The 26,009-nt window shown below is 43.2% G+C and overlaps 1 protein-coding gene across 1 annotated transcript; it reads right to left on the minus strand.

Annotated features, from left to right (window-relative positions):
* On the minus strand, window positions 1-26,009 carry LOC120038943 (lysyl oxidase homolog 3B-like). Its single transcript, XM_038984485.1, has 7 exons — window positions 25,944-26,009; window positions 23,819-23,869; window positions 12,635-12,735; window positions 12,356-12,465; window positions 10,547-10,727; window positions 4,295-4,449; window positions 1-723 (listed from the first exon to the last, which is right to left on the minus strand). The coding sequence occupies exons 4-7, from the start codon at window positions 12,434-12,436 to the stop codon at window positions 514-516; spliced, it is 627 nt and encodes a 208-aa protein (XP_038840413.1). The 5' UTR covers window positions 12,437-12,465; window positions 12,635-12,735; window positions 23,819-23,869; window positions 25,944-26,009; the 3' UTR covers window positions 1-513.

Raw genomic sequence — 26,009 nt, forward strand, 5'->3', positions numbered from 1 at the left:
GGGGATTCATGTATTATCATGATTGGTTGAGAGGATTCATGTATTATCATGATTGGTTGAGAGGATTCATGTATTATCATGATTGGTTGAGGGGATTCATGTATTATCATGATTGGTTGAGGGGATTCATGTAATTATCATGATTGGTTGAAAGGATTCATGTATTATCATGATTGATTGAGGGGATTCATGTAATATCATGATTGGTTGAGGGGATTCATGTAATTATCATGATTGGTTGAGGGGATTCATGTAATATCATGATTGATTGAGGGGATTCATGTAATATCATGATTGGTTGAGGGGATTCATGTAATTATCATGATTAGTTGAGGGGATTCATGTAATATCATGATTGGTTGAGTGGATGTACGTGTGTTCCATAGTTGCCATGGTAAGTGAGGTTGGAGATTAATGGTACTTGTAGTCCATGGTTATAACCTGTTTTAAGCATATTATATTAGCAGTGGAAAAGCAGTTAGCTTGGCTAATAGACCTACTTGCAGGCCGCTGCTAGCGTAGCCTAGCCGTTAGCTTGGTTAATACACCTACTTGCAGGCCGTTGTTAGCGTAGCCTAGCCCCAGCTGTCTGCAGGCCACCATGGCCTCCTTGGTGCCCCAGGTCCCTCCACAGATCAGGCCCCAGCTCCTGGTCCCGTTAGCCTCTGTGCTCAGCACCTCCACCCGCCCCTCATACCGCGTACGGCCCCCTGTCAGGCGGATCTGTGGTTGGGCAGACGGGTTAAGAAGCGGAGGGCGGGTGTGTACGAGTATGAGTGCGGCGATGGGGGAAGTATGGTCTGGCTGAATACAGGACATTTAGCCACACTCTTTGAAAAAAAGGGTTCCAAAACGGTTCTTCGTCTGTCCCCATAGGATAACCTTTTTGGTTCCAGGTAGAACCCTTTTTGGTTCCAGGTAGAACCCTTTTGGGTTCCATGTAGAACCCTCTGTGGAAAGGTTCTAGATACAGTTCATTCGGAAAATATTCAGACCCCTTGACTGTTTCCCACATTTTGTTACGTTACAGCTTTATTCTAAAATGTATTCAATGGATTCTTTCCCTCATCAATCTACATACAATACCCCATAACCGTTTTTTTGGAAATATCCCATTTACATAAGTATTAAGACCCATTCTTCTCTGCAGATCCTCTCAAGCTCTGTCAGGTTGGATGGGGAGCGTTGCTGCACAGCTATTTTCAGGTCTCTCCAGAGATGCTCGATCGGGTTCAAGTCCGGGCTCTGGCTGGGCCACTCAAGGACATTCAGAGACTTATCCTGAAGCCACTCCTGCGTTGTCTTGACTGTGTGCTTTGGGTCGTTGTCCTGTTGGAAGGTGAACCTTCACCCCAGTCTGAGGTACTGAGCGCTCTGGAGCAGGTTTTCATCAAGGATCTCTCTGTACTTTGCTCTGTTCATCTTTCCCTCGATCCTGACTAGTCTCCCAGTCCCTGCCTCTGAAAAACATCCCCACAGCATGATGCTGCCACCACCATGCTTCATCATAGGAATGGTGCTAGGTTTCCTCCAGACGTGACGCTTGGCATTTAGGCCAAATAGTTCAATCTTGGTTTCATCAAACCAGATAATCTTGTTTCTCATGGTCAGAGTCCTTTAGTTGCATTTTGGCAAACTCCAAGCGTTTTACTGAGGAGTGGCTTCCGTCTGGCCACTCTACCACAAAGGCCTGATTGGTGGAGTGCTGCAGAGATGGTTGTCCTTCTGGAAGGTTCTCCCATCTCCACAGAGGAACTCTGGAGCTCTGTTAGAGTGACCATCGGATTCTTGGTCATCTCCCTGACCAAGGCCCTTCTCCCCCGATTGCTCGGTTTGGCCGGTAGGCCAACTCTAGGAAGAGTCTTGGTGGTTCCAAACTTCTTCCATTTAAGAATGATGGAGGCCACTGTGTTCTTGGGGACCTTCAATGCTGCAGACATTTTTTTGGTACCCTTCCCCAGATCTGTGCCTCGACACAATCCTGTCTCGGAGCTCTACGGACAACTCCTTTGACCTTATGGCTTGGTTTTTGCTCTGACATGCACTGTCAACTGTGGGACCTTATATAGACAGGTGTGTGCCTCTCCAAATCATGTCCAATCACCTGCATTTACCACAGGTGGACTCCAATGAAGTTGTAGAAACATCTCAAGGATGATCAATGGAAACAGGATGCACCTGAGCTCAATTTTGAGTCTCATAGCAAAGGGTCTGAATACTTATTTAAATAAGGTATTTCTGTTATTTAAAAAAAAAAATGTTTTACACTTGCAGACATTTCTAAAAACTTGTTTTCACCTTGTCATTATGGTTTATTGTGTGTAGATTGATGAAGATTTTTATTTATCAATTTTTATTTATTTTATTTAATCCATTTTAGAATAAGGCGGCAACGTAACAAAATGTGCAAAAAGTCAAGGGGTCTGAATACTTTCCGAATGCAATGTAGCACCTTGTTTTCTAAGAGTGTAGACATACTATGTCTGCATCTCAAATGGCACACTATTCCCTATATATAGTGCACTACTATAGACCAGGGCCCTATAGAACCCTATTCCCTATATATAGTGCACTACTATAGACCAGGGACCTATAGAACCCTATTCCCTATATAGTGCACTACTATAGACCAGGGCCCTATAGAACCCTATTCCCTATATATAGTGCACTACTTTAGACCAGGGCCCTATAGAACCCTATTCCCTATATAGTGCACTACTTTAGACCAGGGCCCTATAGAACCCTATTCCCTATATATAGTGCACTACTTTAGACCAGGGCCCTATAGAACCCTATTCCCTATATAGTGCACTACTATTGAACAGGACTAATTGGGTGCTATGCTTTAGGTTAAGGGTTTCTGAAGCTCTTTGTTGTGCATCTAATGTTATGTATTGTTAAAGGCATGTATTGTTATGTATTGTTATGTATTGTTATGTATTGGTATGTATTGTCAAAGGCATGTATTGTTATGTATTGTCAAATGCATGTATTGTTATGTATTGTTAAATGCATGTATTGTTATGTATTGTTATGTATTGGTATGTATTGTTATGTATTGTTATGTATTGTTATGTATTGGTATGTATTGTCAAATGCATGTATTGTTATGTATTGGTATGTATTGTCAAATGCATGTATTGTTATGTATTGTCAAATGCATGTATTGTTATGTATTGTTATGTATTGGTATGTATTGTCAAATGCATGTATTGTTATGTATTGTTAAATGCATCTATTGTTATGTATTGTTAAAGGCATGTATTGTTATGTATTGTTAAAGGCATGTATTGTTATGTATTGGTATGTATTGTCAAAGACATGTATTGTTATATATTGTTAAATGCATGTATTGTTATGTATTGTTATGTATTGTTAAATGCATGTATTGTTATGTATTGTTATGTATTGTTAAATGCATGTATTGTTATGTATTGTTATGTATTGTTAAGTGTTGTTCAAGGCATGTATTGTTATGTATTGTTAAAGGCCTGTATTGTTAAAGGCATCTATTGTTATGTATTGCTAAAGGCATCTATTGTTATGTATTGTTAAAGGCATGTATTTGATGAGAGTAAAGGATGTCATTACACACATCACATAGTCAGGATGCGTCCAGGTTTTACATCTCTCATCACAATACTACTAACATTGTATTGAGCATTACTGCAGCAAACACTTCTGCCCGATCGGGAATCTATCAACACATTGCTGATCAATAAACTGTTAAAAATTCACAGTAAATATAATACCCCCCCCCCCCAACCACCCAATTTGCTTAACTAACTTTTACTTATGCCTAGATTCAATCTGTAGTGCTGAAAATCCACAGTATAGCACCATTTAAATTGAAAGGCAATGTTCCCGCGTCCCGTAAACACTGTATTACGGTAAACACTGTATTACGGTAAACACTGTATTACGGTAAACACTGTATTACGGTAAAGCACTGTATTACGGTAAACACTGTATTACGGTAAAACACTGTACTACGGTAAAACACTGTATTACGGTAAAACACCGTATTACGGTAAAACACCGTATTACGGTAAAACACTGTATTACGTCGGCTCAATCAAATGTTCCCTTTAAATTTCAATCACGCTATAACGCGGATCTTCAGCTAGTTTATATCTTCAACTAGTTTATATGTGGTATATCTTGTATGGTCACAAGAGCATCATCTTGTCAACTACAGGTACAACGTGTTTCCAGTAAAACAGGAGATGACACTAACTGTTCATTAAACAGAATGGAACGGAACTGAGTTTAAATTGAATAGTTAGTCTCTGACCGAGTTCTCCAGAGCCATGTATGGCGTGTTGCACCTCACAGCGGCGTCTTCTACATGCTGGCAGTCCTCTGAGGTTATGTTCTTAAAGCCGCAGTCCCACATCGACTTCTCCGTCCCCAGACACTGGACCTCATTCATGTGGATGGGACCCATCCCTAAAGAAAGAAAGAAAGAAAGAAAGAAAGAAAGAAAGAAAGACAGAAAGACAGACAGACAGACAGACAGACAGACAGACAGACAGACAGACAGACACTGCTGTAAGAAACGTTATGTGTCAAGATGTGTAGAAAACCTTAAATGAATCCAAAAACATTTTAAAAGACAGTGGTACTCATAGGAAATCCCAGGACATAGTGTCTATAATACTGTAAGGGGTTCTTCTACATAGAAGATCATAGTAAATCCCAGGACATAGTGTCTATAATACTGTAAGGGGTTCATCTACATAGAAGACCATAGTAAATCCCAGGTCATAGTGTCTATAATACTGTAAGGGGTTCTTCTACATAGAAGACCATAGTAAATCCCAGGACATAGTGTCTATAATACTGTAAGGGGTTCTTCTACATAGAAGACCATAGTAAATCCCAGGTCATAGTGTCTATAACACTGTAAGGGGTTATTCTACATATCATAGTAAATCCCAGGTCATAGTGTCTATAATACTGTAAGGGGTCCTTCTACATAGAAGACCATAGTAAATCCCAGGACATAGTGTCTATAATACTGTAAGGGTTCATCTACATAGAAGACCATAGTAAATCCCAGGACATAGTGTCTATAATACTGTAGGGGTTCATCTACATAGAAGACCATAGTAAATCCCAGGTCATAGTGTCTATAATACTGTAAGGGTTCATCTACATAGAAGATCATAGTAAATCCCAGGTCATAGTGTCTATAATACTGTAATGGGTTCATCTACATAGAAGACCATAGTAAATCCCAGGACATAGTGTCTATAATACTGTAAGGGGTTCTTCTACCTAGAAGATCATAGTAAATCCCAGGTCATAGTGTCTATAATACTGTAAGGGGTTCGTCCACATAGAAGATCATAGTAAATCCCAGGTCATAGTGTCTATAATACTGTAAGGGGTTCGTCCACATAGAAGATCATAGTAAATCCCAGGACATAGTGTCTATAATACTGTAAGGGGTTCTTCTACATAGAAGATCATAGGAAATCCCAGGCCATTTTTTATTTTATTTATATTTGTATGTCACCTTTATTTAACCAGGTAGGCTAGTTGAGAACAAGTTCTCATTTACAACTGTGACCTGGCCAAGATAAACGCGACACAAACAACAACACAGAGTTACACATGGAATAAACAAAACATACAGTCAATAATACAGTAGAACAAAAGAAAACAAAAAGTATATATACAGTGAGTGCAAATGAGGTAAGATAAGGGAGTTAAGGCAATAAATAGGCCATGGTGGCGAAGTAATTACAATATAGCAATTAAACACTGGAATGGTAGATGTGCAGAAGATGAATGTGCAAGTAGAGATACTGGGGTGCAAAGGAGCAAGATAATAAATAAATACAGTATGGGAATGAGGTAGTTGGATGGGCTGTTTACAGATGGGCTATGTACAGGTGAAGTGATCTGTGAGCATAGTGTCTATAGTACTGTAAGGGGTTCTAAATAGAAGATCATAGGAAATCCCAGGTCATAATGTCTATACTACTGTAATAAGCTCACATAGTTACTGTGAGGTAAAGAACATGGTAAAACACTTCATTATGAGGTAAAGAACAGGGTAAAACACTTCATTATGAGGTAAAGAACAGGGTAAAACACTTCATTGTGAGGTAAAGAACATGGTAAAACACTTCATTATGAGGTAAAGAACAGGGTAAAACACTTCATTGTGAGGTAAAGAACAGGGTAAAACACTTCATTATGAGGTAAAGAACAGGGTAAAACACTTCATTGTGAGACTAAGTATAAGGGCTTGAGATAAAAGTCAGATAAATTAAAAGCAGATTTTTGCTGGACACAGATTGCTTTCTGGGAAGCAGTCTGGGAAGACAGTGGTTTAGGTCTACTGGAATTACTTTGTTCTTAGGGAAACCACCACAAAGACTTGAATACATTTTTGGGAGAAATCATTACCAAAAGCATATTTCTTTCCAACCTCCTATGACATTTATTTTAAATAAAAAGAAGGAAATGTCTTACCATGGTCGATGTGTGTAATACCACTAATATATATACACTACCAGTCAAAAGTTTGTACAGCTACTCATTCAAGTTTTTTAAAACTATTTTCTACATTGTAGAATAATAGTGAAGACATCAAAACTATGAAATAACACATATGGAATCATGTAGTGACCAAAAAAGTGTTAAAAAAAATTAACATTATTGGCATTCTCTCAACCAGGTAGCCACCTGGAATGCATTTCAATTAACAGGTGTGCCTTGTTAAAAGTTAATTTATGGAATTTCTTTCCTTCTTAATCCGTTTGAGCCATTCAGTTGTGTTGTGATAAGGTAGGGTTGGTATACAGAAGATAGCCCTATTTGGTAAATATTATGGCAAGAACAGCTCAAATAGCAAAGAGAAATGACTGCCCATCATTACCTTAAGACATGAAGGTCAGTCAATACAGAAAATTTCAAGAACTTTGAAAGTTTCTTCAAGTGCAGTCGCAAAAACCATCAAGCGCTATGATGAAACTGGCTCTCATGAGGACCGCCACAGGAAAGGAAGACCCAGAGTTACCTCTGCTGCAGAGGGTAAGTTCATTAGAGTTACCAGCCTCAGAAATTGCAGCCCAAATAAATGCTTCATAGAGTTCAAGTAACAGACACATCAACATCAACTGTTCAGAGGAGACTGTGTGAATCAGGCCTTCATGGTCGAATTGTTGCAAAGAAACCACTACTAAAGGACACTAATAATAAGAAGAGACTTGCTTGGGCCAAGAAACACGAGCAATGGACATTAGACCAGTAGAAATTTGTCCTTTGGTCTGATGAGTCCAAATTTGAGATTTTTGATTCCATTCACCGTGTCTTTGTGAGACACAGAGTAGGTGAACGGATGATGGAAGAGGAGGTGTGATGGTCTGGGGGTGCTTTGCTGGTGACACTGTCAGTGATTTATTTAGAATTCAAGGCACACTTAACCAGCATGGCTACCACAGCATTCTGCAATGATACGCCATCCCATCTGGTTTGCGCTTAGTTGGACTATCATTTGTTTTTCAACAGGACAATGACCCAACACACCTCCAGGCTGTGTAAGGGCTATTAGACCAAGGAGAGTGATGGAGTGCTGCATCAGATGACCAGCCCTCCACAATCACCCGACTTCAACCCAATTGAGATGGTTTAGATGAGTTGGACCGCAGAGTGAAGTAAAAATAGTCAACAAGTGCTCAGCATATGTGGGAACTACATCAAGACTGTCGGAAAAGCATTCCAGGTGAAGCTGGTTGAGAGAATGCCAAGAGTGTGCAAAGTTGTCATCAAGGCAAAGGCTGGCTACTTTGAAGAATCTAACATCTAAAATATATTTTGATTTGTTAAACACTTTTTTGGTTACTACATGATTCCCATACGTGTTATTTCATAGTTTTGATGTCTTCACTATTATTCTACAATGTAGAAAATAGGAAAAATAAACAAAACCCTTGAATGAGTAGGTGTGTCCAAACTTTTGACTGGTACTGTGTATATACAGAGTATACAAAACATTAAGAACACATGCTCTTTCCATGACATAGACTGACCAGGTGAATCCAGGTGAAAGATATGATCCCTTATTGATGTCACTTGCCTCGAGACAATTGAGACATGGATTGTGTATGTGTGTGTGTGCCATTCAGAGGGTGAATGGGCAAGACAAAATATTTAAGTGCCTTTGGTAGTAGGTTCCAGGCACACCGGTTTGAGTGTGTCAAGAACTGCAATGCTGCTGGGTTAACAGTGTATCATTATTATTATTTTTATTTTATTTATTTAACCTTTATTTAACCAGTTAAGAACAAATTCTTATTTACAATGACGGCCCACACCGGCCAAACCCGGACGATGTAGGGGCTAATTGTGTGCCGCCCTACGGGACTCCCAATCACGGCCGGTTGTGATACAGCCTGGATTCGAACCAGGGTGTCTGTAGTGATGCCTCAAGCACTGAAATGCAGTGCCTTAGACCGCTGCGCCACTCGGGAGCAGTATAATGGGAAGGCAGTAGGTGCTAACCGCACCAGTTTGTGTAAAGAACTGCAACGCTGCTGGGATTTTTCACCCTCAATAGTTTTCCTGTGTGTATCAAGAATGGTCCACCACCCAAAAGACATCTAGCCAACTTGACACAAGTGTGGGAAGCGTTGGAGTCAATTGAGGCTCTTCTAAAGGGCAAACGGGGGTTGAAACTCAATATTAGGAATGTGTGCCTTCGGGAAAGTATTCAGACCCCTTGAATTTTTCCACATTTGGTTACGTTACAGCCTTAATCTAAAATGGAATAAAATGGACACAATACCCCATAATGAGAAAGCGAAAACAGGTTTTTAGACATTTTTACAAATTTATAAAAAATAAATTGAATTAGAAAACCAATTATTTGCATAAGTACTCAGACCCTTTGATATGTGAGACTCTAAATTGAGTTCAGGTGGATCCTGTTTTCGTTGATCATCCTTGAGATGTTTCTACAACTTGATTGGAGTCCACCTGTAGTAAATTCAATTGATTGGACATGATTTGGAAAAGCACACACCTGTCTATATAAGGTCCCATAATTGACAGTGAAAGTCACAGCAAACAGCCACAAGGTCGAAGGAATTGTCCGTAGAGCTCCAACACAGGATTGTGTTGAGTCACAGATGTGGGGAAGGGTACCAAAACATTTCTACAGCATTGAAGGTACCCAAGGACACAGTGGTCTCCATGATTCTTACATGGAAGACGTTTGGAACCGCCTAGAGCTGGTCGCCCGACCAAACTGAGCAAACGGGGGAGAAGGGCCTTGGTCAGGGAGGTGACCAAGAACCCGATGGTCACTCTGAAAGAGCTCCAGAGTTCCTCTGTGAAGATGGGAGAACCTTCCATAAGGATAACCAGACGGAAGCCACTCCTCAGTAAAAGGCAAATGAGAGCCCACTTGGAGTTTGCCAAAAGGCACCTAAAGGACTCTCAGACCATGAGAAACAAGATTCTCTGGTCTGATGAAACCAAGATTGAACACTTTGGCCTGAATGCCAAGCGTCATGTCTGGAGGAAACCTGGCACCATCCCTACGGTGAAGCTTGGTGGTGGCAGCATCATGCTGTGGGGATGTTTTTCAGCGGCAGGGACTGGGAGACTAGTCAGGATCGAGGGAAAGATGAACTGAGCAAAGTACAGAGAGATCCTTGATGAAAACCTGCTCCAGAGCGCTCAGGACCTCAGACTGGGACAAAGGTTCACCTTCCAACAGGACAATGACACTAACACACAGCCAAGACAACACAGGAGTGGCTTTGGGACAAGTCTCTGAATGTCCTTGAGTGGCCCAGCCAGAGCCCAGACTTTAACCTGATCGAACATCTCTGGAGACACCTGAAAATAGCTGTGCAGCAACGCTCCCCATCCAGCCTGACAGAGCTTGAGAGGATCTGCAGAGAAGAATGGGAGAAACTCCCCAAATACAGGTGTGCCAAGCTTGTAGCGTCATAACCAAGAAGACTAGAGGCTGTAATCGCTGCTAAAGGTGCTTCAACAAAGTACTGAGTGAAAGGTCCTGATACTTATGGAAATGTGAAATTTCAGTTTCTTATAAATTAACAACATTTTCTAAAAAAACGTTTTTTTCTTCGTCATTATGGGGTATTGTGATGTCATTATGGGGTATTGTGATGTCATTATGGGATATTGTGATGTCATTATGGGGTATTGTGATGTCATTATGGGGTATTGTGTGTAGATTGATGAGGGGAAAAAAACAATTTAATCTATTTTAGAGTAAGGCTGTAACGTAAAACAAAAATGTGGAAAAGGTAATGGTGTCTCAATGCTTTCCCGAAGGCACTGTCTATACACATGGTTTAGGTGTTTTATCACTTTATAGAGACAAGTTGGAAGTCAAAGATTGTAAGATGAACAGTGGGAAGGGGACACAGGGATTGAACCGCGGTCTTCAGTTGGACGTCGTATATATGTGACTGTTCTGGGAGTGTAACCACTACACCAAGCATCTGCACAAATCCATCGACCTATATAAGGTTAAACCACAGTGCTCAGTCCTCACCTTCTCCCATGCGAGCCCCAGTCAGAGCCTCCTTGGCGGATCCGAAGCCCAGCTCCCTGCACACCACGCTGGCTGACAGCAGGGTCCAACGGTCGTCACACACCGTTCCCCACTCATTGTTCCTCAGGACTTCCACTCTGCCCTCACCCAGCTTGGCACCACCCTTCAGCCTCACCGTGCTCTGGTGGGAGAGGAGAGCAAGGGACACAGTTAACTTACAAAGATACAGGGAGGAGAGGAGAGGAGAGGAGAGGAGAGGAGAGGAGAGGAGAGGAGAGGAGAGGAGAGGAGAGGAGAAAGAGGAGAGGACAGAGTTAACTCACTGTGTTCTACAAACAGGAGACAGTTAACTCACTGTGTTCTACAGACAGGAGGCAGTTAACTCACTGTGTTCTACAGACAGGAGACAGTTAACTCACTGTGTTCTACAGACAGGAGACAGTTAACTCACTGTGTTCTACAGACAGGAGACAGTTAACTCACTGTGTTCTACAGCCAGGAGACAGTTAACTCACTGTGTTCTACAGACAGGAGACAGTTAACTCACTGTGTTCTACAGACAGGAGACAGTTAACTCACTGTGTTCTACAGACAGGAGACAGTTAACTCACTGTGTTCTACAGACAGGAGACAGTTAACTCACTGTGTTCTACAGACAGGAGACAGTTAACTCACTGTGTTCTACAGACAGGAGACAGTTAACTCACTGTGTTCTACAGACAGGAGACAGTTAACTCACTGTGTTCTACAGACAGGAGACAGTTAACTCACTGTGTTCTACAGACAGGAGACAGTTAACTGACTGTGTTCTACAAACAGGAGACAGTTAACTCACTGTGTTCTACAGCCAGGAGACAGTTAACTCACTGTGTTCTACAGACAGGAGACAGTTAACTCACTGTGTTCTACAGCCAGGAGACAGTTAACTCACTGTGTTCTACAGACAGGAGACAGTTAACTCACTGTGTTCTACAGACAGGAGACAGTTAACTCACTGTGTTCTACAGACAGGAGACAGTTAACTCACTGTGTTCTACAGACAGGAGACAGTTAACTGACTGTGTTCTACAAACAGGAGACAGTTAACTGACTGTTCTACAGACAGGAGACAGTTAACTCACTGTGTTCTACAGACAGGAGACAGTTAACTCACTGTGTTCTACAGACAGGAGACAGTTAACTCACTGTGTTCTACAAACAGGAGACAGTTAACTGACTGTTCTACAGACAGGAGACAGTTAACTCACTGTGTTCTACAGACAGGAGACAGTTAACTCACTGTGTTCTACAGACAGGAGACAGTTAACTCACTGTGTTCTACAGACAGGAGGCAGTTAACTCACTGTGTTCTACAGACAGGTGACAGTTAACTCACTGTGTTCTACAGACAGGTGACAGTTAACTCACTGTGTTCTACAGACAGGAGACAGTTAACTCACTGTGTTCTACAGACAGGAGACAGTTAACTCACTGTGTTCTACAGACAGGAGACAGTTAACTCACTGTGTTCTACAAACAGGAGACAGTTAACTCACTGTGTTCTACAAACAGGAGACAGTTAACTCACTGTGTTCTACAAACAGGAGACAGTTAACTCACTGTGTTCTACAAACAGGAGACAGTTAACTCACTGTGTTCTACAAACAGGAGACAGTTAACTCACTGTGTTCTACATACAAAGACAACACAGAGCAGGAACACAAAACTGGCCAGATTAAGAAACTATAGTTGAGCGAGAATATGCCAGCTTCAAGTCTATGCAATGCTAGTGTCTCACACACACACACACACATTACTACTACTAATTACCGTAGTTTTGAGCTGCTTCTTCTTCAGTCCGTTGTTCTGTACGTACTGGGGTCCGGGTATACAGCTGACCACGGCTGGCATGCCACCTTCACACAACCCTGTGGCATTACCTACGGAGTGAGAGTAGACTCAGGAATTATGTAAATACACAGAATATAACTCACAAATATGCACAGTGAATATATTCAACATAACTCTGGTCTGATCATGGTACCTGTTTGTGAGGTATGTTCTATATATTTACATCGTTCTGAGAGTCCAATCTCCCTCCATAATTACCCTTGTTGGACTCCAGGGGGCAGGCTGCCAGGTGGATCTCAGTGCCAAGACAGGCCACAGAGTGGAGGCGGTACCGGTGCTTCTGACGCTCTGTGTTCAGTCTGGAGGGGTTTGAATGGGGGAAGAGGAGGAGGAGGAGGAGGAGGAGGGGGAGGTGGGGGAGGAGGAGGGGGAGGAGGAGGTGGAGGAGGAGGAGGAGGGGGAGGAGGGGCAGGAGGAGGAGAAGGAGGGGCAGGAGGGGGAGGGGGAGGAGGAGGTGGAGGAGGAGGAGGAGGTTGATGAGGAGGAGAAGGAGGTAGAGGAGGAGGGAGGAGGAGGAGGGGGAGGGGGAGGAGGAGGAGGAGAAGAAGAAGGAGGAGGAAGAGAAGGAGGAGGAGGAGGAGGGGAGGAGGGGCAGGAGAAGGAGGAAGAGGGGGGAGGAGGAGGAGAAGGAGGAGGAAGAGGAGGAGGAGGAGGAGGAGGAGGAGGAGGAGGAGGAGGAGGAGGAGAAGGAGGAGGAGGAGGGGGAGGAGGAGGAGGAAGAGGAGGAGGAGGAGGAGGAGGAGGAGGAGGAGGAGGAGGAGGAGGAGGAGGAGGGGGAGGAGGAGGAGGAGGGGGAGGAGGGAGAGGAGGAGGAGGGAAGAGGAGGAGGGGGAGGAGGAGGAGGAGGGGGGGAGGAGGAGGGGGAGGAGGAGGAGAAGGAGGAGGAAGAGGAGGTGGAGGAGGCATGATACAGAAAAGACTGAATGTAATTTGTGTGCATCAAGGGGGTTGGGATCCATTTCCATTTCACTACCAGTCAAATCAGAAATTAAACCAAATTCAAATTCCAAATGTTTTTCATTCAAAGGTATTACAGAGAATTGGAATTCTTTTGTACTTCCTGAATTGACTGGAATTAAAATGGAATTGACCCCGAACCCTGGTGTGCATTATTGGTCCTATCATTGACCCCGAACCCTGGTGTGCATTATTGGTCCTATCATTGACCCCGAACCCTGGTGTGCATTATTGGTCCTATCATTGACCCCGAACCCTGGTGTGCATTATTGGTCCTATCATTGACCACGAACCCTGGTGTGCATTATTGGTCCTATCATTGACCCCGAACCCTGGTGTGCATTATTGGTCCTATCATTGACCCCGAACCCTGGTGTGCATTATTGGTCCTATCATTGACCCCAAAACCCTGGTGTGCATTATTGGTCCTATCATTGACCCCGAACCCTGGTGTGCATTATTGGTCCTATCATTGACCCCGAACCCTGGTGTGCATTATTGGTCCTATCATTGACCCCGAACCCTGGTGTGCATTATTGGTCCTATCATTCTCAATGTTTTGTTGCTGATACTAAACTTTTCAGGTCTTCATTTGATTGTTGCACCAGACGCAGAGTCTGTTTGACCGTCAGCCAATTGCACAATAACGAAAATATATGTTGATCATTTATCAAAAAAAAAATTGTATAAACTTAAAAATCTAGAAAGTCATAAATCATTTTTAAGTAGCTTTTATCAACAAAGAAAACATTCAGCTGTATTCGTTGGATGACAAAAACCGAACTTTGCCAGAAAACCACTTCTACAAGGTGATGTAACCTTTTGGCTTCGTTACAAGACTCATCTTATTGTTTGTGTTCAGTACAGCTAAGATCCAAAGTACAGCCAAGATCCAAAGTACAGCCAAGATCCAAACTATCTGTTTTCATCCACACATGGACAGGTCATCCACACATGGACAGGTCATCCACACATGGACAGGTCATCCACACATGGACAGGTCATCCACACATGGACAGGTCATCCACACATGGACAGGTCATCCTCACATGGACAGGTCATCCACACATGGACAGGTCATCCTCACATGGACAGGTCATCCACACATGGACAGGTCATCCTCACATGGACAGGTCATCCTCACATGGACAGGTCATCCACACATGGACAGGTCATCCTCACATGGACAGGTCATCCACACATGGACAGGTCATCCACACATGGACAGGTCATCCACACATGGACAGGTCATCCACACATGGACAGGTCATCCACACATGGACAGGTCATCCTCACATGGACAGGTCATCCACACATGGACAGGTCATCCACACATGGACAGGTCATCCTCACATGGACAGGTCATCCACACATGGACAGGTCATCCTCACATGGACAGGTCATCCACACATGGACAGGTCATCCACACATGGACAGGTCATCCACACATGGACAGGTCATCCTCACATGGACAGGTCATCCACACATGGACAGGTCATCCTCACATGGACAGGTCATCCACACATGGACAGGTCATCCTCACATGGACAGGTCATCCACACATGGACAGGTCATCCACACATGGACAGGTCATCCACACATGGACAGGTCATCCACACATGGACAGGTCATCCACACATGGACAGGTCATCCACACATGGACAGGTCATCCTCACATGGACAGGTCATCCACACATGGACAGGTCATCCACACATGGACAGGTCATCCACACATGGACAGGTCATCCACACATGGACAGGTCATCCTCACATGGACAGGTCATCCTCACATGGACAGGTCATCCACACATGGACAGGTCATCCTCACATGGACAGGTCATCCACACATGGACAGGTCATCCACACATGGACAGGTCATCCTCACATGGACAGGTCATCCACACATGGACAGGTCATCCTCACATGGACAGGTCATCCACACATGGACAGGTCATCCTCACATGGACAGGTCATCCACACATGGACAGGTCATCCACACATGGACAGGTCATCCACACATGGACAGGTCATCCACACATGGACAGGTCATCCACACATGGACAGGTCATCCACACATGGACAGGTCATCCTCACATGGACAGGTCATCATAAAATAACACGTTGTTCTATAATTGACATACCAGTATAAATAAAGCATCTCAACATCTCTTAAACCTGATCGTTCTGAAACATACACATATCTTTAGTAGCCTACCTTGTATGAATCCAATACCCGAAAAACTATCCTGCTGTTTCAATTGACCACAGCCAGGGCTGTACTTCATTTGAACACATGGTAACGTTGCTTTCAGCTGAGTAAATAAAGTTTGGAGCAGGTAGAGTTGAACTGAACTGGGCCCTACAGTACAGTATAGAGCAGGTAGAGTTGAACTGAACTGGGCCCTACAGTACAGTATAGAGCAGGTAGAGTTGAACTGAACTGGGCCCTACAGTACAGTATAGAGCAGGTAGAGTTGAACTGAACTGGGCCCTACAGTACAGTATAGAACAGGTAGAGTTGAACTGAACTGGGCCCTACAGTACAGTATAGAGCAGGTAGAGTTGAACTGAACTGGGCCCTACAGTACAGTACAGAGCAGGTAGAGTTGAACTGAACTGGGCCCTACAGTACAGTATAGAGCAGGTAGAGTTGAACTGAACTGGGCCCTACAGTACAGTATAGAGCAGGCAGAGTTGAACTGAACTGGACCCTACAGTACAGTATAGAGCAGGTAGAGTTGAACTGAACTGGGCCCTACAGTACAGTATAGAGCAGGTAGAGTTGAACTGAACTGGGCCCTACAGTACAGTATAGAGCAGGTAGAGTTGAACTGAACTGGGCCCTACAGTACAGTATAGAGCAGGTAGAGTTGAACTGATCTGGGCCCTACAGTACAGTACAGAGCAGGTAGAGTTGAACTGAACTGGGCCCTACAGTACAGTATAGAGCAGGTAGAGTTGAACTGATCTGGGCCCTACAGTACAGTATAGAGCAGGTAGAGTTGAACTGAACTGAGCCCTACAGTACAGTACAGAGCAGGTAGAGTTGAACTGAACTGGGCCCTACAGTACAGTATAGAGCAGGTAGAGTTGAACTGAACTGGACCCTACAGTACAGTATAGAGCAGGTAGAGTTGAACTGAACTGGGTCCTACAGTACAGTACAGAGCAGGTAGAGTTGAACTGAACTGGACCCTACAGTACAGTATAGAGCAGGTAGAGTTGAACTGAACTGGGCCCTACAGTACAGTATAGAGCAGGCAGAGTTGAACTGAACTGGGCCCTACAGTACAGTATAGAGCAGGTAGAGTTGAACTGAACTGGGCCCTACAGTACAGTATAGAGCAGGTAGAGTTGAACTGAACTGGGCCCTACAGTACAGTATAGAGCAGGTAGAGTTGAACTGAACTGGGCCCTACAGTACAGTATAGAGCAGGTAGAGTTGAACTGAACTGGGCCCTACAGTACAGTATAGAGCAGGTAGAGTTGAACTGAACTGGGCCCTACAGTACAGTATAGAGCAGGTAGAGTTGAACTGAACTGGGCCCTACAGTACAGTATAGAGCAGGTAGAGTTGAACTGATCTGGGCCCTACAGTACAGTACAGAGCAGGTAGAGTTGAACTGAACTGGGCCCTACAGTACAGTATAGAGCAGGTAGAGTTGAACTGATCTGGGCCCTACAGTACAGTATAGAGCAGGTAGAGTTGAACTGAACTGGGCCCTACAGTACAGTATAGAGCAGGTAGAGTTGAACTGAACTGAGCCCTACAGTACAGTACAGAGCAGGTAGAGTTGAACTGAACTGGGTCCTACAGTACAGTACAGAGCAGGTAGAGTTGAACTGAACTGGACCCTACAGTACAGTATAGAGCAGGTAGAGTTGAACTGAACTGGGCCCTACAGTACAGTATAGAGCAGGCAGAGTTGAACTGAACTGGGCCCTACAGTACAGTATAGAGCAGGTAGAGTTGAACTGAACTGGGCCCTACAGTACAGTATAGAGCAGGTAGAGTTGAACTGAACTGGGCCCTACAGTACAGTATAGAGCAGGTAGAGTTGAACTGAACTGGGCCCTACAGTACAGTATAGAGCAGGTAGAGTTGAACTGAACTGGGCCCTACAGTACAGTACAGAGCAGGTAGAGTTGAACTGAACTGGGCCCTACAGTACAGTATAGAGCAGGTAGAGTTGAACTGAACTGGGCCCTACAGTACAGTATAGAGCAGGTAGAGTTGAACTGAACTGGGCCCTACAGTACAGTATAGAGCAGGTAGAGTTGAACTGGGCCCTACAGTACAGTATAGAGCAGGTAGATTTGAACTGAACTGGGCCCTACAGTACAGTATAGAGCAGGTAGAGTTGAACTGAACTGGGCCCTACAGTACAGTATAGAGCAGGTAGAGTTGAACTGAACTGGGCCCTACAGTACAGTATAGAGCAGGTAGATTTGAACTGAACTGGGCCCTACAGTACAGTATAGAGCAGGTAGAGTTGAACTGAACTGGGCCCTACAGTACAGTATAGAGCAGGTAGAGTTGAACTGAACTGGGCCCTACAGTACAGTATAGAGCAGGTAGAGTTGAACTGAACTGGGCCCTACAGTACCAGTATAGAGCAGGTAGAGTTGAACTGAACTGGGCCCTACAGTACAGTATAGAGCAGGTAGAGTTGAACTGAACTGGGCCCTACAGTACAGTATAGAGCAGGTAGAGTTGAACTGAACTGGGCCCTACAGTACAGTATAGAGCAGGTAGAGTTGAACTGAACTGGGCCCTACAGTACAGTATAGAGCAGGTAGATTTGAACTGAACTGGGCCCTACAGTACAGTATAGAGCAGGTAGAGTTGAACTGAACTGGGCCCTACAGTACAGTATAGAGCAGGTAGAGTTGAACTGAACTGGGCCCTACAGTACAGTATAGAGCAGGTAGATTTGAACTGAACTGGGCCCTACAGTACAGTATAGAGCAGGTAGAGTTGAACTGAACTGGGCCCTACAGTACCAGTATAGAGCAGGTAGAGTTGAACTGAACTGGGCCCTACAGTACAGTATAGAGCAGGTAGATTTGAACTGAACTGGGCCCTACAGTACAGTATAGAGCAGGTAGAGTTGAACTGAACTGGGCCCTACAGTACAGTATAGAGCAGGTAGAGTTGAACTGAACTGGGCCCTACAGTACAGTATAGAGCAGGTAGAGTTGAACTGAACTGGGCCCTACAGTACAGTATAGAGCAGGTAGAGTTGAACTGAACTGGGCCCTACAGTACAGTATAGAGCAGGTAGATTTGAACTGAACTGGGCCCTACAGTACAGTATAGAGCAGGTAGAGTTGAACTGAACTGGGCCCTACAGTACAGTATAGAGCAGGTAGAGTTGAACTGAACTGGGCCCTACAGTACAGTATAGAGCAGGTAGATTTGAACTGAACTGGGCCCTACAGTACAGTATAGAGCAGGTAGAGTTGAACTGAACTGGGCCCTACAGTACAGTATAGAGCAGGTAGAGTTGAACTGAACTGGGCCCTACAGTACAGTATAGAGCAGGTAGAGTTGAACTGAACTGGGCCCTACAGTACCAGTATAGAGCAGGTAGAGTTGAACTGAACTGGGCCCTACAGTACAGTATAGAGCAGGTAGAGTTGAACTGAACTGGGCCCTACAGTACAGTATAGAGCAGGTAGAGTTGAACTGAACTGGGCCCTACAGTACAGTATAGAGCAGGTAGAGTTGAACTGAACTGGGCCCTACAGTACAGTATAGAGCAGGTAGATTTGAACTGAACTGGGCCCTACAGTACAGTATAGAGCAGGTAGAGTTGAACTGAACTGGGCCCTACAGTACAGTATAGAGCAGGTAGAGTTGAACTGAACTGGGCCCTACAGTACAGTATAGAGCAGGTAGATTTGAACTGAACTGGGCCCTACAGTACAGTATAGAGCAGGTAGAGTTGAACTGAACTGGGCCCTACAGTACCAGTATAGAGCAGGTAGAGTTGAACTGAACTGGGCCCTACAGTACAGTATAGAGCAGGTAGATTTGAACTGAACTGGGCCCTACAGTACAGTATAGAGCAGGTAGAGTTGAACTGAACTGGGCCCTACAGTACCAGTATAGAGCAGGTAGAGTTGAACTGAACTGGGCCCTACAGTACAGTATAGAGCAGGTAGATTTGAACTGAACTGGGCCCTACAGTACAGTATAGAGCAGGTAGAGTTGAACTGAACTGGGCCCTACAGTACAGTATAGAGCAGGTAGAGTTGAACTGAACTGGGCCCTACAGTACAGTATAGAGCAGGTAGAGTTGAACTGAACTGGGCCCTACAGTACCAGTATAGAGCAGGTAGAGTTGAACTGAACTGGGCCCTACAGTACAGTATAGAGCAGGTAGAGTTGAACTGAACTGGGCCCTACAGTACAGTATAGAGCAGGTAGATTTGAACTGAACTGGGCCCTACAGTACAGTATAGAGCAGGTAGAGTTGAACTGAACTGGGCCCTACAGTACAGTACAGAGCAGGTAGAGTTGAACTGAACTGGGCCCTACAGAACAGTACAGAGCAGGTAGAGTTGAACTGAACTGGGCCCTACAGTACAGTATAGAGCAGGTAGAGTTGAACTGAACTGGGCCCTACAGTACAGTACAGTATAGAGCAGGTAGAGTTGAACTGAACTGGGCCCTACAGAACAGTACAGAGCAGGTAGAGTTGAACTGAACTGGGCCCTACAGTACAGTACAGAGCAGGTAGAGTTGAACTGAACTGGGCCCTACAGTACAGTATAGAGCAGGTAGAGTTGAACTGAACTGGGCCCTACAGTACAGTATAGAGCAGGTAGAGTTGAACTGAACTGGGCCCTACAGTACAGTATAGAGCAGGTAGAGTTGAACTGAACTGGGCCCTACAGTACAGTACAGAGCAGGTAGAGTTGAACTGAACTGGGCCCTACAGTACAGTATAGAGCAGGTAGAGTTGAACTGAACTGGGCCCTACAGTACAGTATAGAGTAGGTAGAGTTGAACTGATCTGGGCCCTACAGTACAGTATAGAGCAGGTAGAGTTGAACTGAACTGGGCCATACAGTACAGTATAGAACAGGTATAGTTGAACTGAACTGGGCCCTACAGTACCAGTATAGAGCAGGTAGAGTTGAACTGAACTGGGCCCTACAGTACAGTATAGAGCAGGTAGAGTTGAACTGAACTGGGCCCTACAGTACAGTATAGAGCAGGTAGAGTTGAACTGAACTGGGCCCTACAGTACAGTACAGTTTCCAGCAACCCAAATTCTACCCTATTCACTGTCAACAGTAGTGCACTATATAGGGAATAGGGCTGTGGTAAACAGTAGTGCACTATATAGGGAATAGGGCTCTGGTCAACAGTAGTGTACTATATAGGGAATAGGGCTCTGGTCTAAAGTAGTGCATTATATAGGGAATAGGGCCCTGTTCAACAGTAGTGCACTATATAGGGAATAGGGCCCTGTTCAACAGTAGTGCACTATATAGGGAATAGGGCTCTGGTCAACAGTAGTGTTCTACATAGGCCTATAGGGTCTGGTCAACAGTAGGGCACTATATAGGGAATAGGGCTGTGGTCAACAGTAGTGTACTATATAGGGAATAGGGCTGTGGTAAACAGTAGTGCACTACATAGGGAATAGGGCCCTGGTCAACAGTAGTGCACTACATAGGGAATAGGGCTGTGGTAAACAGTAGTGCACTACATAGGGAATAGGGCCCTGGTCAACAGTAGTGTACTACATAGGGAATAGGGCCCTGGTCAACAGTAGTGTTCTATATAGGGAATAGGGCCCTGGTCAACAGTAGTGTTCTATATAGGGAATAGGGCCCTGGTCAACAGTAGTGTTCTATATAGGGAATAGGGCTCTGGTCAACATTAGTGTTCTATATAGGGAATAGGGCCCTGGTCAACAGTAGTGTACTATATAGGGAATAGGGCCCTGGTCAACAGTAGTGTACTATATAGGGAATAGGGCCCTGGTCAACAGTAGTGCACTACATAGGGAATAGGGCCCTGGTCAACAGTAGTGTTCTATATAGGGAATAGGGCTGTGGTAAACAGTAGTGCACTATATAGGGAATAGGGCCCTGGTCAACAGTAGTGTTCTATATAGGGAATAGGGCTGTGGTAAACAGTAGTGCACTACATAGGGAATAGGGCTGTGGTAAACAGTAGTGTACTACATAGGGAATAGGGCTGTGGTAAACAGTAGTGCACTACATAGGGAATAGGGCTGTGGTCAACAGTAGTGTACTACATAGGGAATAGGGCTGTAGTAAACAGTAGTGCACTACATAGGGAATAGGGCTGTGGTAAACAGTAGTGTACTACATAGGGAATAGGGCTGTGGTAAACAGTAGTGTACTACATAGGGAATAGGGCTGTGGTAAACAGTAGTGTACTACATAGGGAATAGGGCTGTGGTAAACAGTAGTGCACTACATAGGGAATAGGGCCCTGGTCAACAGTAGTGTACTATATAGGGAATAGGGCTGTGGTAAACAGTAGTGTACTATATAGGGAATAGGGCTGTGGTAAACAGTAGTGTACTACATAGGGAATAGGGCTGTGGTAAACAGTAGTGCACTACATAGGGAATAGGGCTGTGGTCAACAGTAGTGTACTACATAGGGAATAGGGCTGTAGTAAACAGTAGTGCACTACATAGGGAATAGGGCTGTGGTAAACAGTAGTGTACTACATAGGGAATAGGGCTGTGGTAAACAGTAGTGTACTACATAGGGAATAGGGCTGTGGTAAACAGTAGTGTACTACATAGGGAATAGGGCCCTGGTCAACAGTAGTGTACTACATAGGGAATAGGGCCCTGGTCAACAGTAGTGTACTATATAGGGAATAGGGCTGTGGTAAACAGTAGTGTACTACATAGGGAATAGGGCTGTGGTAAACAGTAGTGTACTACATAGGGAATAGGGCTGTGGTAAACAGTAGTGTACTACATAGGGAATAGGGCTGTGGTAAACAGTAGTGCACTACATAGGGAATAGGGCTGTGGTCAACAGTAGTGTACTACATAGGGAATAGGGCTGTGGTCAACAGTAGTGTTCTATATAGGGAATAGGGCTGTGGTAAACAGTAGTGCACTACATAGGGAATAGGGCTGTGGTAAACAGTAGTGTACTACATAGGGAATAGGGCTGTGGTCAACAGTAGTGTACTACATAGGGAATAGGGCTGTGGTCAACAGTAGTGTACTATATAGGGAATAGGGCTGTGGTAAACAGTAGTGTACTACATAGGGAATAGGGCTGTGGTAAACAGTAGTGTACTACATAGGGAATAGGGCCCTGGTCAACAGTAGTGTACTACATAGGGAATAGGGCCCTGGTCAACAGTAGTGTACTATATAGGGAATAGGGCTGTAGTAAACAGTAGTGTACTATATAGGGAATAGGGCTGTGGTAAACAGTAGTGCACTACATAGGGAATAGGGCTCTGGTCAACAGTAGTGTACTACATAGGGAATAGGGCTGTGGTCAACAGTAGTGCACTACATAGGGAATAGGGCTGTGGTCAACAGTAGTGCACTACATAGGGAATAGGTCTGTGGTAAACAGTAGTGCACTACATAGGGAATAGGGCTGTGGTAAACAGTAGTGCACTACATAGGGAATAGGGCCCTGGTCAACAGTAGTGCACTACATAGGGAATAGGGCTGTGGTAAACAGTAGTGCACTACATAGGGAATAGGGCCCTGGTCAACAGTAGTGTTCTATATAGGGAATAGGGCTGTGGTAAACAGTAGTGTACTATATAGGGAATAGGGCTGTGGTAAACAGTAGTGCACTACATAGGGAATAGGGCCCTGGTCAACAGTAGTGTTCTATATAGGGAATAGGGCTGTGGTAAACAGTAGTGTACTATATAGGGAATAGGGCTGTGGTAAACAGTAGTGCACTACATAGGGAATAGGGCCCTGGTAAACAGTAGTGTACTACATAGGGAATAGGGCTGTGGTCAACAGTAGTGTACTACATAGGGGATAGGGCTGTGGTAAACAGTTGTGCACTACATAGGTGCCATTTGGGACGAAAGCTTTTCTCTGACCTCAGTGCTCCCTCATATCCCTGACCTGGGCAGATTTATAGACCGTGCTGTTCACAATACCCAGATGAGCCGGGAAATAATCAAATGGCACCCTATTCCCAATTTAGTGCACTACTTTTGACCAGGGCCCATAGGGTAGTGCACTACTTTTGACCAGGGCCCATAGGGCTCAGATCAGTAGGAGTGCACTGTATAGGGAATAGGGTTTAATTTGAAATGCACCCTGGTCACAATGCCCAGATGAGTCTGGAAAATAATCAACAGATACACGACGGAAACCATTTTATACAGGAGATCATTAAGGGGAAATGTATTTATTTCCCCAGTCAGTTTACCTTTTCTTTAACCCAGAGGTGAATGGTTTAGCAATAGCTTTAGGGTGCAGCCTGCAAAGTAAACATTGGTTAGGTGATGATGATGATGATGAGGATGATGAGCTGTGTGGTGATGATGATTGTAAATGCAATGGGAGAAAATGTTAACCAAGTTAGAAACACATGTTACATTATGTGTTTTAGTATTATGTGTATTAGTATTGTGTGTATTAGTATAATGTGTATTAGTATAATGTGTATTAGTATGTGTTTTAGTATTATGTGTATTAGTATTATGTGTATTAGTATTATGTGTTTTAGTATTATGTGTATTAGTATTATGTGTTTTAGTATTATGTGTTTTAGTATTATGTGTATTAGTATTATGTTTATTAGTATTATGTGTATTAGTATAATGTGTATTAGTATGTGTTTTAGTATTATGTGTTTTAGTATTATGTGTATTAGTATTGTGTGTATTAGTATAATGTGTATTAGTATGTGTTTTAGTATTATGTGTATTAGTATTATGTGTATTAGTATTATGCGTATTAGTATGTGTATTAGTATTATGTGTTTTAGTATTATGTGTATTAGTAGTATGTGTATTAGTATTATGTGTATTAGTATTATGTGTATTAGTATTATGCGTATTAGTATGTGTATTAGTATTATGTGTATTAGTATTATGTGTATTAGTACTATGTGTATTAGTATTATGCGTATTAGTATGTGTTTTAGTATTATGTGTTTTAGTATTATGTGTATTAGTATTATGTGTATTAGTATTATGCGTATTAGTATGTGTATTAGTATTATGTGTTTTAGTATTATGTGTATTAGTATAATGTGTATTAGTATGTGTTTTAGTATTATGTGTATTAGTATTATGTGTATTAGTATTATGTGTATTAGTATTATGTGTATTAGTATGTGTTTTAGTATTATGTGTTTTAGTATTATGTGTATTAGTATTATGTGTATTAGTATTATGTGTATTAGTATGTGTTTTAGTATTATGTGTTTTAGTATTATGTGTATTAGTATGTGTTTTAGTATTATGTGTATTAGTATTATGTGTATTAGTATGTGTTTTAGTAGTATGTGTTTTAGTATTATGTGTTTTAGTATTATGTGTATTAGTATAATGTGTATTAGTATGTGTTTTAGTATTATGTGTATTAGTATTATGTGTATTAGTATTATGTGTATTAGTATTATGTGTATTAGTATGTGTTTTAGTATTATGTGTATTAGTATTATGTGTATTAGTATTATGTGTATTAGTATTATGCGTATTAGTATGTGTATTAGTATGATGTGTTTTAGTATTATGTGTATTAGTATTATGTGTATTAGTATTATGCGTATTAGTATGTGTATTAGTATTATGTGTTTTAGTATTATGTGTATTAGTATTATGTGTATTAGTATTATGTGTATTAGTATGTGTTTTAGCACACCATTCAGCAGACGCTAACTGAGCAATGCAACACGTTATACGACTCCAGAGTGATTGATAGGTTATGTTCCACTCCTAAAAGCCTTATAGGAAATGTCAAAAGTTGTTGAACTAGAGACGCAGACTAAAACATCAGAGGGCAGATTGACATCAGTCACATAAAATGTTATTTTCAGAAGGACTTCCTGACACGGGCGGCCGGTGGCACCTTAGATGGGGGAGGACGGGCTCATAGTAATGGCTGCAACGGAATCAATGGAATGGTATTGAACACATCAAACACATGTTTTCCATACGTTTGATACCATTCCATTTACTCCGCTCCGGATGTTACTATGAGCCGTCCTCCTTTCAGCAGCCTCCTGTGCTTCCTTAGAATCCTTTTTATCTTTAAACAAAATGTCGTGGTTTAACATTTCAGATCAATCTGCAGTCATATTTTGTTGAGTTGCATTTCTGTGACTAGGAAGTTTTTTTTTTGTTGCAGTTAGATGAACACAACAACATATTTGTGCTAGAATGAGTAAACAAGGGAATTAAAGCCAGCTGGGAAGAAACAGCATCTAAACTAATATTCTATAAAAGTACTAAAGCAACGACCACTACCGCCACTTGGACCAGAAACCCAGTCTCTGGGGGGGGGGGGGGGGGGGGAGAAGGACAGTGGGTTGTTTCCTGATATACCTGGCACCAGCAGAAACATTAACCTTGGCTCTGGCTTCTCTCTCAGCTGCTCTCTTTCTCAGACGG

This window comes from Salvelinus namaycush, unplaced genomic scaffold (genome assembly GCF_016432855.1).
Source record: "Salvelinus namaycush isolate Seneca unplaced genomic scaffold, SaNama_1.0 Scaffold244, whole genome shotgun sequence".
Taxonomy (NCBI): Eukaryota; Metazoa; Chordata; class Actinopteri; order Salmoniformes; family Salmonidae; genus Salvelinus; species Salvelinus namaycush.

Excerpts from the sequence above, each read along its gene's own strand:
- LOC120038943 (XM_038984485.1), bottom strand. The coding sequence starts at position 12,436 with ATGCCAGCCGTGGTCAGCTGTATACCCGGACCCCAGTACGTACAGAAC. Across the intron at positions 10,728-12,355 it reads AGAAGCAGCTCAAAACTACG|AGCACGGTGAGGCTGAAGGG; the intron begins GTAATTAGTAGT and ends CTCTCCCACCAG. Across the intron at positions 4,450-10,546 it reads TGGGGCTCGCATGGGAGAAG|GGATGGGTCCCATCCACATG; the intron begins GTGAGGACTGAG and ends TTCTTTCTTTAG.